The sequence below is a fragment of the Hibiscus syriacus genome, unplaced genomic scaffold, assembly GCF_006381635.1.
Source record: "Hibiscus syriacus cultivar Baekdansim isolate YM2019G1 unplaced genomic scaffold, ASM638163v2 tig00001290_pilon, whole genome shotgun sequence".
NCBI lineage: Eukaryota > Viridiplantae > Streptophyta > Magnoliopsida > Malvales > Malvaceae > Hibiscus > Hibiscus syriacus.
Genome location: NW_024061857.1, coordinates 1,506 through 18,871, shown reverse-complemented (window position 1 = coordinate 18,871; position 17,366 = coordinate 1,506). Strand labels below are relative to the sequence as shown.

The 17,366-nt window shown below is 37.5% G+C and overlaps 1 protein-coding gene across 1 annotated transcript in view; it reads right to left on the bottom strand.

Moving 5' to 3' along the window:
* The window catches only part of LOC120124171 (insulin-degrading enzyme-like 1, peroxisomal), a 66,161-nt gene extending 49,040 nt beyond the window's left edge, over positions 1 to 17,121 (bottom strand). The window contains 13 exon segments of the mRNA XM_039142900.1: positions 484 to 570; positions 4,880 to 4,965; positions 5,136 to 5,228; positions 6,392 to 6,554; positions 6,698 to 6,810; positions 6,918 to 7,040; positions 7,692 to 7,743; positions 15,214 to 15,257; positions 15,346 to 15,416; positions 15,512 to 15,602; positions 16,277 to 16,342; positions 16,695 to 16,770; positions 16,869 to 17,121. Of these exon segments, the coding sequence (XP_038998831.1) occupies positions 484 to 570; positions 4,880 to 4,965; positions 5,136 to 5,228; positions 6,392 to 6,554; positions 6,698 to 6,810; positions 6,918 to 7,040; positions 7,692 to 7,743; positions 15,214 to 15,257; positions 15,346 to 15,416; positions 15,512 to 15,602; positions 16,277 to 16,342; positions 16,695 to 16,770; positions 16,869 to 16,988 (1,185 nt within the window). The 5' untranslated portion in view covers positions 16,989 to 17,121.
* Positions 17,122 to 17,366: the final 245 nt, after the last annotated feature.

Sequence of the window (17,366 nt, the reverse complement as noted above, 5' to 3'; positions counted from 1 at the left end):
TTTTAATGAGGCCTAATCTTCTATCAAAAAAAAAAGGAACACTCTTTAGATAATTTGAATTGTTAAACTTGCTATTTTCCATAACTGCTTCTAGTTCAATCACAAATTGCATTATATTTCTTCTCAGAATAATCAAAGTAACTACAACACATTAATGACTCTGAGTTGCCTCTGCTACCTCTATTACACACAAACATAATATATAATAAAACATATCCTATTTTATGTCACCAAATATATAAAATAATCCTTTCTTTTTATGTATTTTAACTAAAGTAGAAGAACAAATGGCTTTGGTCAGCTAGTCATGTCCTCATGGAAAAGTTCTAATTTGAAAGGTTATTGTCATTAAACTATGATATGATACAAATGTAGACCGAACTACAAGTGAAAATAGAATCGAAATGCTAACAATAAAACCCTTAAACAAAAGTCAAGTAATAAAAAGGGGTAAAAAAGAGATGATGGATGTAATTGAATTACCTGCATGTTTGTTGAAATATCTACAACATAGTCAATAGGAGAGATTTTATCCTGATAGTGAAATCCTGTCTCGCAAACAGCCGATAGCTTCATTCACAAATTTAATTATCTTAGAATCACTAATATAATGAGATAGGGGCTACCACTAAAATCAAATCATTGATGCACATAAAGTACATGGATACATTGAGCAAAATCTAAACATGAATTCTGAAATCACCTTGATCAATGTGCCTATAACTGTGAAAGTTGATCAAGTAGGTTACTCTTGCTCATATGTTTTAAATAAATGGGGAAGAACCCCACAAAGAGATTCAAAATGTAACCAAAATTATCACAGGGTAATCAACTGACTTTTAACTGCTAAAGAATCTTCAATAGAATAAATTCCACACACACACACACACCCCAAAAAAAAAGCGCCAATTTGATCATGTATCATCATTTTATATACTTAAGCAGCTGTCATGTATAAGGGTGGAACTGTAGTTCCTTAACTTATAAGCCCTAGGATTAAGCTGTTGAGTTTTTTTTTTTTATAGAAGTTGGAGGTCTCATTAAAAACTCCCTTCATATTCTTCCACATACTTAGAAGTATGTTGAAGAACATTGGAAGGAAGAAAAGAGTGCCTCATTTTTTATTAAATAAAATACCAAATACAAGTGGTCACACCAAACCCTCATACGGGAATATACACCATTACAAAAACCATATTACCTAAAAATCTTTTCCATCTTCAAACAAAAAGCCCCAAAGCATATCACTGATTTTTTCATTTTGTGGGATGATTTAATGCCTAAATCTTCGATCTGGAAGTTCATTCCAAGGGAAGTGATGTGGTCAGTGTGGAAATGTAGAAATGAGATTATCTTTCAGAATGGAAAGCTGGATTTGGTCAGGCTGTTTTTCATTATTCGATTTAGAGTAACTTCCTGGTTTGTTGCAAGGTTCAACGATGTGGTTATTCCTTTAGATTTCCTAGTAGGTGATTTAAAACTTGTCGATTCGAGGGGAAAACAACGACAGGACTGCTCTCAATCTTCTTGCTGGGTTCCTCCCCCGGATGGGTTCTTAAAGCTAAATGTTGATGGAGCGATGGTATCGAGCTGGGATAAAGGAGGTATTGGTGGTCTAATTCGAGATAGTAAAGGTGTGTTGCTTCAGTGGTTCTCTGAACCAGTAGGGGAGGTCCTCCTATTATGGCAGAGTTGTTAGCGATTAAGAGGGGGCTTTGTCTTATGGAAGAGCTAGGTTATGTTCTTAATAAGAGGTTTATTCTGGAAACTGACTCAATTAATGCTCTGAAATGGATCAAGAATCCGGGTTTATGCCCCCCTTTGTTTCTATCCTTGGTGAACGATATAGTTGCGTTATTGGCAAGAAAGGATATTATTATTAGGCATATTTTGAGGGCGGCAAACTGGGAAGTTGATAAACTAGCTAAAGATGGGATAGGGTGATCCTTGGTTTATATTGGTTGTGTTGTTTTGTAGGAAATGTAATTTCCTGTGTTGTAAGGTTTTGGAGTTAAGTCTTATGTTCTTCGGTTGGAGGTTGTGGAGCTTGTTATGCTCTACCTATGTATTATTGTTTTATGAATAAAATTTTCTAGGCACTCTTTTCCTTCTTCCTTGATCCTTCATGTTACTCACATAACATGGAGGGCTAGAAGGGGTTTTTTAATGAGGCCTACTCTTCTATCAAAAAAAAAAGATGAAAGATAACATAGCAAAATAAAAACCAACAATTACAACGACAAACTAAAAAACGCCTCTAAAAACAGCTGTAGAACAATCACGAATCAATTGGAGGAACAAGTTCTAATGAAACATCGCAATCTTCAGGGACCCAAGAATTAGGTTTGAAGGAAAGATCAACTTCATGCACCAAGATATTGAATAAATTAGCACCGATCTTCAACCCCAACAACTCATCAATTCTCCCTTTAGCCTTAGTGAGTATTGGATTTTAGCTCGATCAAAAGATGTTGGAAACTCACAACTGCTGTCGATTGCAATTAACTTGCCCCACTTAGTTGCAATGTTTTTGAAGGTATCCCCATTCCAAGCGTGAAAAGGTATACCTTCGCAAACTACCCACACACGACGGCACTCCACCACTAGGCTCTCCGACCAAGTTTCCACTCTGGAAAACCATTCTGCTAGAGTCTCTAACTTATCATTCTTCAACGAATCAGAGTCTTCAAAAACCATAACTACATTTCCACCAGCTCTCATTAGCGTAAAACCAGCTAATCCTTTGGATTGTATCTGGTTAGCAAGATTACCAATTTTTATAAAGTTCTTGCACCACCCCACAAGACAGTTGCTCAACACCTGAAGTTTATGTTCGTCTACAACACCCTCAACTTCACAGTGTTTATTCCTCGAAATATCTTCCAACCCAGACTTACTTTGAACAATTGTCGAGGACTTTCGCCAGTAGGACTGTCGGGGTTTATGAGACTCTAATTTTGCTGCCATAAATAAGATTATCGTTCATAATTGAAATCGCTTTCCTTGCTTCTTCAATTGTAGCATAGCGAATAAACCCAAAGCGAACCCCCTTCGAGTTTCTTTTTTTGGGAATGAAGGCATCAATAACTTGTCTGTGAGTGCCAAATATATGTCCAAGTCTCTTCCAATGGATCTTCTCCGGAAGGTTCTCAATGAATAACGTGACGCATCCACTTCTACGCCCATTACTTCCATTTGTATGAGCTTCCTTCCGCCGATTATGAAAACCATTGCTTCTCCTTCTCGCTACTTTAGAAGATTTTTAATTGGAATACCCCTTCTTGGTTCCATGGTGATCAACTTCAGCAGCAGAAAGAGCGGGTGTTGCCTCCACTAAAGAAAGCTTCTCAATCCTATAATTCCCACCTTGCGAAGGAGACATACCACTGTCATTAATCCTAACAACAGGAGGTTGACAGTCTAATGTTCTTTTAGCAGAGCATTTTTTCAAAGAATTGGTTGAAAGAGGACTTTCACCTGACCTCGCAGAAACTGCTCTTAAATTTTGCTGATTATGGTGGGTAGGAGAGTGCCTGTAGGTAGTGCAGTCGAGCTCAACTGTCCAACCTGCCTCCCGGGACAAGGCTGCCAGAACAGTGTTCATATTAGAACGCACGGGAAGAGAGATTACCATATTGCCAGGGTTTCAAGTCGCGGTCGCGTTTTAGGTTATTACGGATTTACTGTGATTGCGGCTGTCGCGGGCGCTATTGCGGTCATCGCGGACGCTATTGCGGCTGTCGCTGGTAACTCGGACAGCGGCGAAACCGCTATATCGCGGACGAAATCGCGGTCGCAGACCGTTTTTTGAAACCCTGCATATTGCCTCAAACCGGCCAGCAAACGTCTGGTGAAAGCTCATCTGTTCCGTTTCCTAAGCTTTGACCTCTCCTTTTCATTCCTCATCTGACGTTTTTCCTTACCGGATTAGGAAAAACCAGATCTGTTGTTGCTCCCAGAGGCTACACCTGCCACTACTGTTGCAGCTCGAGATCGCCTGGGCTGAGACGGGGGTTGGGGCTCCATGGTGAGATACTAGGATAGGAGGGTTCTGGTCGCAAGAAGATGCTAAGTCTGGTGGAGAGACGGTGACGAGCACGGACGGCGGAAAGCGACGGTGGACATCTTGAAGATCTGCATTGATTGAAAGTCTCAATCGCAAAACTCAGGCCAGATTTGAAATCATCGAGAGCCGACAATCTTCACAGGAAAAAATGGCGTCAAAGGGTGGTCAGAGTGTGGCGGAGGACGGCTAACAGCGGCGGCGGGTGGCGCTCGGCTACGGCGGACAACGGGTATCGGAGGAGTGAGTAATATTCAAAAACGCCTGGGCTCGTTCAAATTTGAAATTTGAATCGCCTGGGTTAGAGAGAAGCTGGAGCTTCTCTCACTAGCACATTAAGCTGTTGAGTGTAGAATGTAGAATATTTGAGTTACATTTATTTTCTTGGAGACCAGGTTAGTTATGTGGTTCTTTTTATCAGTAATGGTTTAAAATAGATTAGTATGATCAAAAAATCGTTGATATACAAGATATTTATATTTTACAGTGCTTTTATGGAACAATGATTCCTAGCCATCAATCCTTATTCTCACCCATTGTGTAGCATGATTCCCATAATCCAAAACCTCAATTACAAAATAAATCCTAATCTTCCTTTTCCTGCCAAAATTCACAAGTCTAAGCATTTGTTTTCACAAGGTCTGATAAACTGCAGTATGTTATCAATCAAAAAGAAGTCCTTGAGGGTAAGTTAAAATAGACATATGATTACACACACTAGCAACAAGGACATATTCAAATGATGATAAACAGTCACAATGAAATGTCAATAACTCCTAAAGGAATTATAATTATTCAAGTATAATATATGCATACCTCATCAAATATCCATTTACAAACGCCAGATTGCTGCAACCGCTGAATGTAATTAAATAATAACCCAATTATGTCTTGCATATGATCTGAAATTTACTCAAAGGGAAACAATATTAGTCAAGTGTAAAACATCTGTGTTTCCCACGCAAAGTTTACAAGCCTTTGTAATCTTTACCAATAAAGGATACATCTATGATTAAAAGCTTATCAAACACCCATGATGAAAGAGAGGATGTGAATGAACATAAGAACTAACCCTGGCCAGCATCAGTAAGATCAATTACTACTTTGAAGAAAGAGAACTCTGAAGTCCATTCACCTTCACCAGCAGACAACCCAGCAGCCCATCCTACAAAGTTCCATGCATATGCATGTGCAAAATTCATTAAATATACACTCACAATAAATTCATATAATGTCCTTACACGTATACATTTGAATATGCAATCATACACAAATTTATGTATGCCTTCCTCATAAAAGGACAATATAGAGGGAAAAAGAAGAATAAAAGGGAGGGGCATGAAGCCTATAAGTCCATGTGTGGAGATTCATACTTGAGCTAATGCTGCTATGTCATTTAACTTATTATTAAAATTTTCCTCCCTTGGAGTTGCAATAACCAAATATAAAGCAGTGGCAAATGATAACTTATCATGGTCTCCACACAATAACCACATACCTAAAGGATACTTAAATTTTAAGAAAATTATTGAAGAACTTAAGTTAAATACAATGTTCCTATTTGACACAAAAGAGAAGCAAACACTTATACCAACCAAACTATCATTCGGTGAGATGTCCAAAAGATTCATGCAGTCAGAATTACCAACTGGATTCAAATCGCAGCAACGTATTGTGCAAAACGTCAAATTGTATTTATACTTCCATTAAAAAGTAAAAATGCTGTCAATCCTGTTGCATTAAATGCAATGAAAGAAGAGAAACAACTCTTACAATATGTAGAGATTAAAGGAACCATAAAATAGAAGTGTAGGAGATGGAATAAACTGAAGAACTTCAAGTAAAGAAGAAAATCATTTCTAGGAAAAAATAAAAGATCAAATGGCCAACCTAGATAATAAAAAGCCCATGATTGAGTTCAATGTAATGAAAGCAGTGACACCAGTGGCTTGACAAAAAAGCATGTAATAGTAAGACCATATTTGTTATCAACTTTTCCTAGGAAGTAGGAGCAGGGTAACAGTCCATGCACCCTTTTACATGACAGTACGTTCTTTTAAATGCATTTATTCCAACAGCCCAACTTAACTTTGACATTTTAAAATGATTCTAATTCTTTCATATTTTATATTGTTATAATATTTTCTACCTCAACAACATAATGGATATGCATGGACTGGTATTTTTGTATATGTGAACCAAAAAGCAAAACATGTCTGCATTTAACCTAGATTTTAAGAGGATGCATCCCAAATTTTAGGGATGCGAGAATTTTAAGATATTTCCAAATTGGATTATCTAAAGCATAAAATGGTAAGTGCAACCTACCTAATTTTTTCAAGACATAAAATAAAGATCCTTCTCCTTCATGGCCAATGAGATGACCAAGATACCTGCATGGCCCTTCTTTGTAATGAAGAATGCTTGGAGTGATTGGCCATACAATCCTTAATTTATGGCCTTGTTTTATAGGAACAGCTCTGACAAGAATCTGAGAATTGAAAAGAAAGGAAAAAAACAGAAAAAGTGACCCAAAAAAACCTCTCAGAATACTGCACCTTGTGGAAGAGTCTTGCTTATTTGACAAACATAACACACAAACAATACATTGGTAATATAAACAGCACCGTATACCTGAAGGTGTTCTGATGTGCAAGGCTGGCCAGGAAACTGGAAACGGCTTCTATCAGAGTTTCGAATTTCCTGGAACTTGTCCTCTACCAGACTCTGAATTTTATCAAGGTTTTCTGAAATTACAGAACAAAGAAATTGTAATTTTGGTGATTCAAAGAAAAATAGAAACAACTTTTCTTACCCCCCCCCAGTTAAGTTGCTGATAATTTTAGATACCAACCTTTTGAATAAACAACCAGGTGCATGAGGTTGGCTGAATATTTCTCTTCATAGAATTTAAGGAGTTCTTGCCTTGTGTCTACTCCCTTTGCTTTTGGTTTAACATCCAAGGTATCCCAGTTCCCTATATATGAACAAGTAACTGATAAGTATAAGAATATGACCTAGTGTCATTTCTTTCTCTACAAGTTCAAAACACACAAAAGAAGAAGCCAAAAGGAAGACCAGTAAACTGTGAAGAGACCGGGGGAAATATCAGACACATCCAAAGGAATATAAGAACAAAAAGGAAGAAAACCAAAGGAATTGTTTGAGAAAAATACATTTTCATCTCAAACTTAAGATCCAGCTCAAGACCCCATCCTTGCATATTGAAGGAATATTGAAAAGCAAGAGAATACACGGAAGTACAGTAATTAAATTAAGCACTTAAAATCTAATCCATCCAGGAAATCCTGGTAAGAGAAAGAAAATCCTAGCATCTAAAAGGGGAAAATCAGCTCCCAATCAAAGACATGCAGACAGAAGTCTTTTTTTTCCTTTTCTTTTTTTTGGGGGGGCGGGGTGATTAATCGTCATCAAGGTGATGAATGGTTTTTTGGACCTTCTCATTCAGTTTTTGATGATTCATCTCTAATGTCACTAGGTTAATTGATTAACTATAAAGCAGAATGCAAGCCCTATAGCCAGCTTAGGCATGAATTCAACTAAAGAGAAGAAGATAGAAGGGGGTGGAAAGGAAGGAATAAAGAGTAAATAAGAAAAATGTTTTAACCTGTGCTAAAATTATGATATGGATGACTTTCCAAGCTTAGATGTTTCTGAAGCTGCATAGAAGGAAAAATTAAAACAAAATTGCAGTTGAGAATACATCTAGAAAATTCACCATGAACTCAAATCAAAAAGAAAAAGCAATAAGTGCGAACTAATAATACATAAAAAATTTAATCAATTGTTGTTACTACTCACTATTTTTTTTTATAGGAATAGGAAGCCTCGTTAAAAACCTCCCTCATAGTTGACCCTTTCCTAACAGAAAGGATCAAGTAGTGGAGGGAGGAAAAGAGTGCCTCATTTTATTACCAAACCGGAATTACATAAGACTTAACAATACAGCAGATGATTTTACATTAGACTTAACAACTTCAGCTACTTCAAGAACCTACAGTCATAGAAAAATAAACTATAACTAAAACATACAATCAACCGATCCCCTGCTTTGCTAAACTATCTGCCTCCCCATTACAAGACCTTGGAATTAACCTAATTAAAACCACCATTTCAGAAAGGATCAACAAAATTTCTTTAACAAGAGGCAACATGAAAACTGGTGCCAAAGATGGGGTGTGAATCCACTCCACTGCTGACTTACAATCACTCTCAACAACCAATCTACTGGCAGCAGACCAACTTGAAGCTAGAAAAATTTCGATGCCTCTTTTAATAGCCTTTAACTCTGCAACTGGTGGTGGACCTTGACCAATATTCTCTGAAAAAGTCAAAAGAGTGCAGCAATTCTAGTCCCTTAAAATGCCTCCAATACCTCCAATCGAGTCATTTAACCTCACAGCTCCATCAACATTCATCTTTAAGAAATCAACAGGTGGAGGAAGCCAACCAATAACAGAATGATCCTTAGGTTTAGGAACAGAAATACCATCAGCAAGTGATGGATCCCCGATTAGCAGATCTTCCTGAATAGGGAATTTAGGATACTTGGCTAGGAACCATTTAGATAACCTAAATCTCACAAGGAAAAAGAGAGACAGCCTATCAAGGTTTAAAACTTCAAACACAATCGCATTCCTTGCTTTCCAAATAGACCAAAAAACGACTCCTGGGATAAACTTCCAAATCAATGAATTCAACCTCAAACTCCCCCACGAATTAAGGAAGGAGGGTCCTGTGGTAGCATAATAGACAAGTCCCAGAAGCTTGCCAGTTTATTCCATAGTTCCCAAACTACAAAACACGAAATGAACAAGTGTTGCACAGATTCCTCATGTTCCTTGCAGAAAGGACAGAGAATATCTTCTTCTAAGGACATTCCTCTTTTCACTAACTCCATTTTAACTACAACTTTCTGGTGAGCTAACTGCCGTAGGAAAGCTTCTACACGAGGCGGAGACAAACCCAACCACCCCCCTTTTGACCACAAATCAATACCCCCAACTTCCTTACCAAGAGCTTTCCTGCACGATTTTACTGAGAATAACCCATCACCACTTGCAGACCAAGAGAGAAAATTTAATCGAATCAGTGAGTTTTATTTCCTTTAATTTCATCATCAAATCCAACCATTGTTCCAATTCCCAATCAGACAAATTCCTCCTAGTAATAATGTTCCACTGCCAACCATTCAACTCTAATCTTCCAAAATTAGCAACCTTACACCATTTGTTAGTAGAGAGTGCAAAAATTCTAGGGAAAAGAATTTCTAAAGGAACCTCATCCACCCATGGATCAGTCCAAAAAGATATGGACTTACCAATGCCTACTTGCAACTTCGAAAATGATCTAAGACACTCACCCACCGAATCATTCTTCAAAAAATTATTAGCAATACTTCTCAAATTCCAAGAAGATTTTGGAGAAATGACCTTACTAATAGACATAGTATTACTACTAATATTTTGCTTACTACATAACACTCTTTTCCATATGGATTCCTTTTCATTTGCGAACTTCCACACCCATTTCCCCAATAATGCCCGATTAGAAAGATTCAAGTCAAGAACCCCAAGGCCACCACTGTTCATTGGTTTGCAAACTGTACCCCAACTAACCCAGTGGATCTTCCTTTTATCCGCACCGTCACCCCATAAAAATCTGGCCATTAAGGAGTTTAATTTATTCCCAACTTTGCAAGACATTTAAAGAAAGATAGGAAAAATATTGGCAGGGAAGTCAACACTGACTTTAATAGAACTGTCCTGCCAGCCAAGGACAGAGAAGAAGCTTTCCACCCAGCTAGTTTTGAATTAAAATTTTTAAGGACAGGATCCCATAAAGCTTTAGAATTCTTCTTAGCACCGATTGGAGGACCCAAATAATCTGTGGGAAACGATCAACAGAACAGCCCACTTCCAATGTCCAGTCTGATAAAATATCCTCATCAACATTTACACCAAAAAGTTTACTCTTCTTTAAGTTTAGATGCAACCCCGCCATTATACTGAAAATCCTCAACACCCTTTTAACATTTTTAATCTGAGTAAGTGAAGCTTGGCAAAAAATGATGAGATCGTCGGCAAATTGAAGATGAGATAACCGAAGTGAATCTGCAGAATTCCCAATCACAAAACCTTGGAAAAGTCCTTTGTCAACTGCTTTATCTAGCATCAAATGCAGCAACTCACCTACAATATTAAATAAGAGCGGAGAGAGACTACACCTTGTCTTAGTCCTTTAGCCATAGTAAACTCTTCCGATGGGGAACCGTTCACCAGAACCGAAATTGAAGCAGAAGAGAGACACTGTGAGATCCACGAACACCATCTAATACCAAAGCCCATCTCCTTCATTGCTCTGTTCAAAATCGGCCATTCAACAGAATCGTATGCTCTGCGAAAGTCAACTTTGAAAACAACCCCTTGTAGACCTTGTTTTCTCCAATAATCGATCCCATCATTTTCAACAAATGCACAGTCCAACAATTGTCTCCCTGGTATAAACGCAAACTGGGAAGGGCTGATAATGTCACCAACACAGCTGCTAAGTCTCTTGGATAGAACTTTTGATAGGATCTTATACAAACTTCCTACAAGGCTAATTGGTCGATAGTCTTCAACACTTTCCAGATTTAAAATTTTCGGAATTAGGGTAATAAAGGTGTGATTTACTCCATGCTCCCAAATCCTTCCGAAATAAAAATCGTTAAAAAATTCCAGTACTTGCTCCTTTAAATCTGGCCAGCATTTCTTGAAGAAACCCATTGTGAAACCATCCGGACCAGGAGATTTAGAACTGTCCGAGGATGCTATAGCTTGCCAAACTTCCTGTTCTGAAAACTTCTCCTCTATTTTTGTAGATTGTTCTCTTGACAGTTTAGAGAAATCCAGAAATAAGTTCTCCACTTCCATTGTAGAAATGGAATTAAAAAGCTGTCTTGAAAAAAATCAGAAATGTGGGTCTTGATCAGAGACGGGTCTGAAACTACAGTCCCATTAATCTTCAGACTAGTAATTGCATTTCTCCTGTTTCTGTTTAGAGCACACAAGTGGAAAAATCTAGTATTTCTGTCCCCTCCTTTAATCCATCTCGTTCTTGCTCTTTAAAACCAAACACTTTCTTCAATCCTGTACAACCTCCAGAGATTCGATCTAAACTGCTTCACCTGGTCCCACTCCTGCGGAGAAAGATTACTACCTTGTGCCTTCAATTCTAACTCATTAATTCGCCCTTCTAAAGTTTCAATAGAGTCTGAAATCCCATTAAATTTCCTGCTTGACCAGTTTCTGATTGACTTTTTAGTTCCCTGTAAAATACTGAAGATACCCCTTCTATTATTCCTTTCCATCAAGTCAACCATTGAAGATTTAACCAATTTCTCGAAGCCTGCTTCCTCTAATAAATAATTGTAAAATCTGAATGGTTTAGGACCCCAGTCTACATACGAATCCTCCAATGACACCGGATTATGATCTGATATGGACCTAGGCAGTAGCCTTTGAACTACGTTCGGAAAGCAGGTCAAAAAATTACCAGAAATTAAGAACTTGTCGAGCCTAACCCAGGTTGATTCTTCCCTGTTGTTACAGCAAGTAAAAGTTCCTCCCACCAACGGAAGATCAATTAAATTTGTTTGCTGCAGAAAATTCCTAAAGATATCAACAGAATGCCAGTTTTGAGACCTTCCCATCTTCTCAGCCGGATCAAGATACGTATTAAAGTCCCCCCCAATACAAAGTAGATTCGATTGGGCTGAAACAAACTCCAATAATTCCCTGTAGAATTCATCCTTTTCAGATTCAGTGGAGGGACCATAAATATTCATAATCACACTCTTCAACAACATTCTTAAACTTCCCAAATATTGCAATAATCCTGCTACTTAAGTAACTACTGGACACTTTAAATTCATTATCATTCCACATTACCAGCAAACCCCCTGCAGACCCAACAACTGGTGAAAAAATACATCCCTCGAGAAGACAACCCCCTATCCTTCTCCTTAGAGCCATAGAACAGTTTTCAAGCTTTGTTTCTTGAATAAGTAGAATGCTCGGCTTATTCTTCCTGACCAACTTAGCTATAGCTCTTGTTTTTTCCTTCTTCCCCAACCCCCTTATGTTCCACGAAATAATATTAATGTTACTCATAAATATAACAAATATCCCAAAAACCTCAAATCAAAAAAGAACAATAACAAATCCCCTTATTTCAACAATTCCTACTAACCCCCAATCCTTCCTCAAGATCAATAATTTTATCTAAAAATGCTTCTTGCCTTCTTTAAATGAGATCCCCAGCATCGTACTAACCTCCCACGTAGCCACTGCTTCTTCCAAAAACATCGAAAAGGAGGGAGAAGAAACTGTGTGTAAACTAGCCACATCCAAAGCTTCCTAGTCAAATCCTTCTGTCACCTACTCTCTTTCCCTATAACTGCTCGAGACTGACAATCTGATCGAGGCACTTCTCTACTCCCTGAATGCTGGTCCAAGTCTCCTACTACAATTTTAGAGGGGCCTCCTTCCTCATCTTCGCTAATTATTCCATCTTCCTATAAAATTGGGATCGGTTGGGTGGTCAATAAAGGATTGGAAGCTTTTCTATTTTGGTCCAGTACCTCAGCTGGTCGCACCAACTCTTCTTCTATCTTCGGATATACCAGAATTTTCTATCTTTTGATCTTCTATATACTCTATTACAAGTTCCTCTATTCCATCTTCCCACCGGAACACTCGTCAAAGCCAAACTTCTGGACAAATGAACCAACGGACTCCAGCTCCTCTGACCATTAGAAAACGTTCCCTTACGTAATTCCATGGTTGAGTTCCAACAGTTTTAACTGAAAATCATCCTTTTCCTCCTCCACTCCTTTTGCATTCCTAACCTCGTTGTCCAAGACCACTACTTTCCCCGCAAATCTGACAACCCGACATCTAAAATATCCATTTTTGACTTTTTTGGTAAAAGCTGCTCCCCATCCCCCTTTTGCAACCTACTCCTCTGTTCCTGATCATGCCAGTTGTTTTTCTTCAGCATAGAGTCTTCAGAAGACTTAAAATTTTCAACTTGTTCCAAAGTCAGACGGCGGCCGCACTCTTCCTCGGTAAAATGATTTTCACTGTACCCGTAATTTGAATTTTCACCATCAATCCCCCCGGAAAACTCCTCCAGTTTTAAAAATACCGATCCCAGTATGGCTTTGACCTGTATGATCTGCCGTAAGACCCTATTTTGACCATTTCAGGGACATCAAACGGACTGGCGACCCTGATCAAAACTCTTGCCGACGATAAATCTGACATGTTCTTTGAAGAATCCAAGATGCCCATGAACTTTCCCCATTTCTGAACAAGTTTCTCCAAGAACTCTACATTCCAGCATAATAACAGTAATCCCATTAATTCCACGAGACAGAACGCCAATGGAACTCCCTCCTCGTTTAGCAATGGCTCCAGCCAATCAAACCAAAAACAGATCTCCTCTTGTTTTCTTGCCCATATATCAGAGTAGTCTTCAATCGATTTAAAGGTTACAACACAGGCATTCCATGTGTAGCCCCATCTCGCTATTTGTACCTGAATTCCTTCACTTGCCAAAGCTTTTTGAACAAATTCTTGCTCGAAGGAATGCTTGACTACCCCTGTTAAAGACCTTTTCACCCAAGTCGAATCCTCCAAGGAGATATGCATCTCCCAGATATTCCTTATCCCATTAGCAGCCTTCCTTAACCTTTGACCATCCTCTTTATTGACATTTCCGCAATCCTCTCTATTGGTCGTTTCCACCACCTTCTTGTATGATCTACTATCCCTCAGGTTTCTCAAAGATCCAGCGTGCTTCTCACTATTTGTTTTCTCCACCCTTATTGGGATTGGCCCATCCCTCGTAGACCTGCCTTCAGTAACTTCTCTATTCCTGTTGTTCTAATATTTTTCTAACCCGACTAAAACTCTTTTCCCGTTGATCCAAGTTCCGTTAACAAACTGAATAGCCTCCTCCTCCTTCCTCACTTGCAAATTGAACAAACGCGAAAGTATGGTTCAGTATTTCGGTTTCTGAGTAAAATTTGGAATGAAAATCCTCACAACTTGATCGTAATGCTGAAATATTCCCTTAATTCACCTCTTGTAACCCTCTTGCTAAGATTATCAACGAAAATCGTCCATTTCTCCCCCACAGCAAACTGACCATTCGCTCCTCTCTCTAAATTTTTGACTCTCACTCATATTTGTGAAAACAATGCCTTCGTTGCCTTTGTTCTTGCTTTCGCCTCTGGTACTCTTTAGAACGTTCAAGAAACTCTTTTAAGTCCCTTGACATTGAAAAGTCCTCTTGACCAGTCATATACTACTCACTATCAATACCCATAATCCATCAAAAAATTCTTCCACTCAACTAAAAGTAGGAATACTGAGAATTCTTATTTATTTTCAAGAAACACAACAATGAGGAAACTTCTAAACGTGTGCTTACTCCTACTATTATCAATTATTAACCAATTTTAACGGTATAAATCAACCACTTGACATGACTAGATTGCATTGAGAGACGCAAACAATCACACAGATACAAACAGCGACCCAGTGTATTTAATAATCACAAATACCTCTCTTATTAAGGAAAATGAAATGAAACCACAATAATCATGCACACAATAAGCCCTCAATGACGGGGTATATTCAATCATCCTCATCTATCAATATCAAAGGATGAAAAAACATTCCCAACATAAGCTCAGTTCACTATTTTGAGGAACCATTCACGTTGTAACTTGCTACTCTGTGAAGTCCAGACAAACACCAAATTGGTATGAGAACCTAAACATACAAGCACATGCAGAATTTGGAACTTTCTACGTGATTTATGGAAAACATTACAAATTGTTCCTATGACAGACAATAGATTCTGGGCTTTAGAATCACTAAAGCAAAAATGATGAGAATGAACACCATAAAATGCATAGATGGGAGTGGAATCACAAAACAATAAAGTTGCAATAGAGATTTGGGAGATGAGGGACCAATCTAGGATTCATTTCTTCCATAAAAACTAATAACAACAAAGGACAAAATTCTTAACATTTTAAATTAGTTCAAAGTGATGCTACAATAAGAAAACAATACCTGGCTCATTCTCCATGCATCAGACAATAAGTTTTTCTGGTTCTCTAGAAAGAGAAAAACTCGTGTTGATTAATTATAGATTGAAGTAGAGGAAATCTGCGTTTAAAGTAAACTAAGAACCAAATAGCTAACCAGAATCAACAGCTTTTTCCCTTGTGGTAGCATCAGCTGACATCAATGGCTTGATGAAGAACTGTGCAAACCTACAGAGCAAGTGACACGAGAACATCCAATATCACATACATTACAAGAACATTGATGAAAATAACAACTAGAGAAAGATTTCAAAAACATCTACCTGTCTGAAGCCTCTTCAAAGCAATCGGTGTTGACATCAAAATAATAGTTGGTCGTCTCAGAAGCTGTGAAGGCATTTGTACTGCTCCATGCTGTAAATCAGGAACATAAAACACCATGTAAATTTTATATCAAAGGAATATTAACTAAAAACAGTCATACAAATGATTTTACTTCACCATAAGCCTCATGTTTTACAGGCACGTCACATTAAAAAATTCATTCAAAGTCAGCTATCAATTAATTAGGTATTACATCACATACATCTTAAGCAAATCCTTTTCAAACTTGACGTTCAATTGGTATAAGATTGCTTATCTTATTCTATCATGTGTGTATCTTTGTAATTATAAAATAATTAAATTAATATTGAAAAAAGATAATAAAATTTGAAACACTTCCTTTTCTATTTATGCTTCAAATTATCGATAGGTTTATAGTTTAAAAGTTTGCATCAATAAAACTACTATTGTGTGCTTATCTATAAATGGTTTATACATCAGTAGCTCCCCGATAACTGATCCAAATACTTTACCTCATAAAGAGACACAGTAGCTATAGTGGCATGACGCAAATGACTATGCATTTATAAGCAAGATAAGAGATATTACGAACCCTAATTCCTCCCAAAGGTTTTTTTCTTTTTTAAACAATTTTTACATACTTATAGCAAGTAAGTAATTAAAACATAACGAATGCCGTTACAGCATTAAAACTGCATGCATATGTCAATAGGTAACCATACGGCATTTAAGAAGAGCAATACCTCTTATATACTTTGAGTAACTATCTTCCAATGGATATTTCTCACTGGCATAAAAGAGCATGTGCTCTGCAAGCAAGGACAACATGTTAAACATAAGGAAACCGAGTAAAATAATAAATATCCACGACCATGCAATTCTTATTCAATTGCTAGACCAAAGTTATCTCAACAATTAAATCAATGCAAAAAAACAATAATAACAGGAAAATAATAACAAAATCAACAAGTTCATTTCAAATGATTTATGATAACGGAACCAGAACCAGAATTTCACAGTGCAAACCAATAAGCTTACTTCTACGGTATGAGGAATAAAATTACTAAACTCGCACGTTGTCAGAATTCAAAGGACAGAAAAAAATTATCCAGGCAGTTCACAACTACAAAAGGAGATAACTTAAATGGATAAAAGAAATACCAAGAAAATGGGCAAGGCCTTCGAGGCCGACGGGGTCACAAAAGGAACCGACACCCACATTCATAGAAGCAGCACACTGTCACGTAAAAAAGAAATTAAAAAGAAACAAAATATATAATCGTGATAGGTCGCTAATGAAAATAAACTAAACAAAGAATTGGAAGATTAATTTGCCTTATCAGTTTCGGGGTCGCTGATGAGCAGAACTTGAAGGGAATTACTAAGGACGATCCTTCGATACTCCCTTTTGTCCGTTCTGGGCTTTATAATCTCCACTTCTCTCCCGACCGTCATTTCTCAGTTCTCCGATATTCTGTGCTTGGATTATTTTGTTGAATTTGATTTTGGTTATTGAAAGTCTAAGAGAAGATTGACTTACTGATATGGCTTTTTCAGGACCGGATAACACTTTATTAGGAGAGAAAGAGGAAGATTCGTAATTTTCTTTCTATTTTTTACGGGCAAATGAAATAGTCCCAGTTCTGGGCTTTCTGTGCCCTGAATTTGAGATCTGTGAACGAGGATCATGTGTATAAAAATATCTATATTTTTAAGTTATTTTAAAATTTAAATATTTAATAATATTATTAAAAACATTTATAAAAATAAATAATTATATATTAGCAATAATCAATTGATTTTGGTGGTAAATAAATTGATATTATTCCTTAA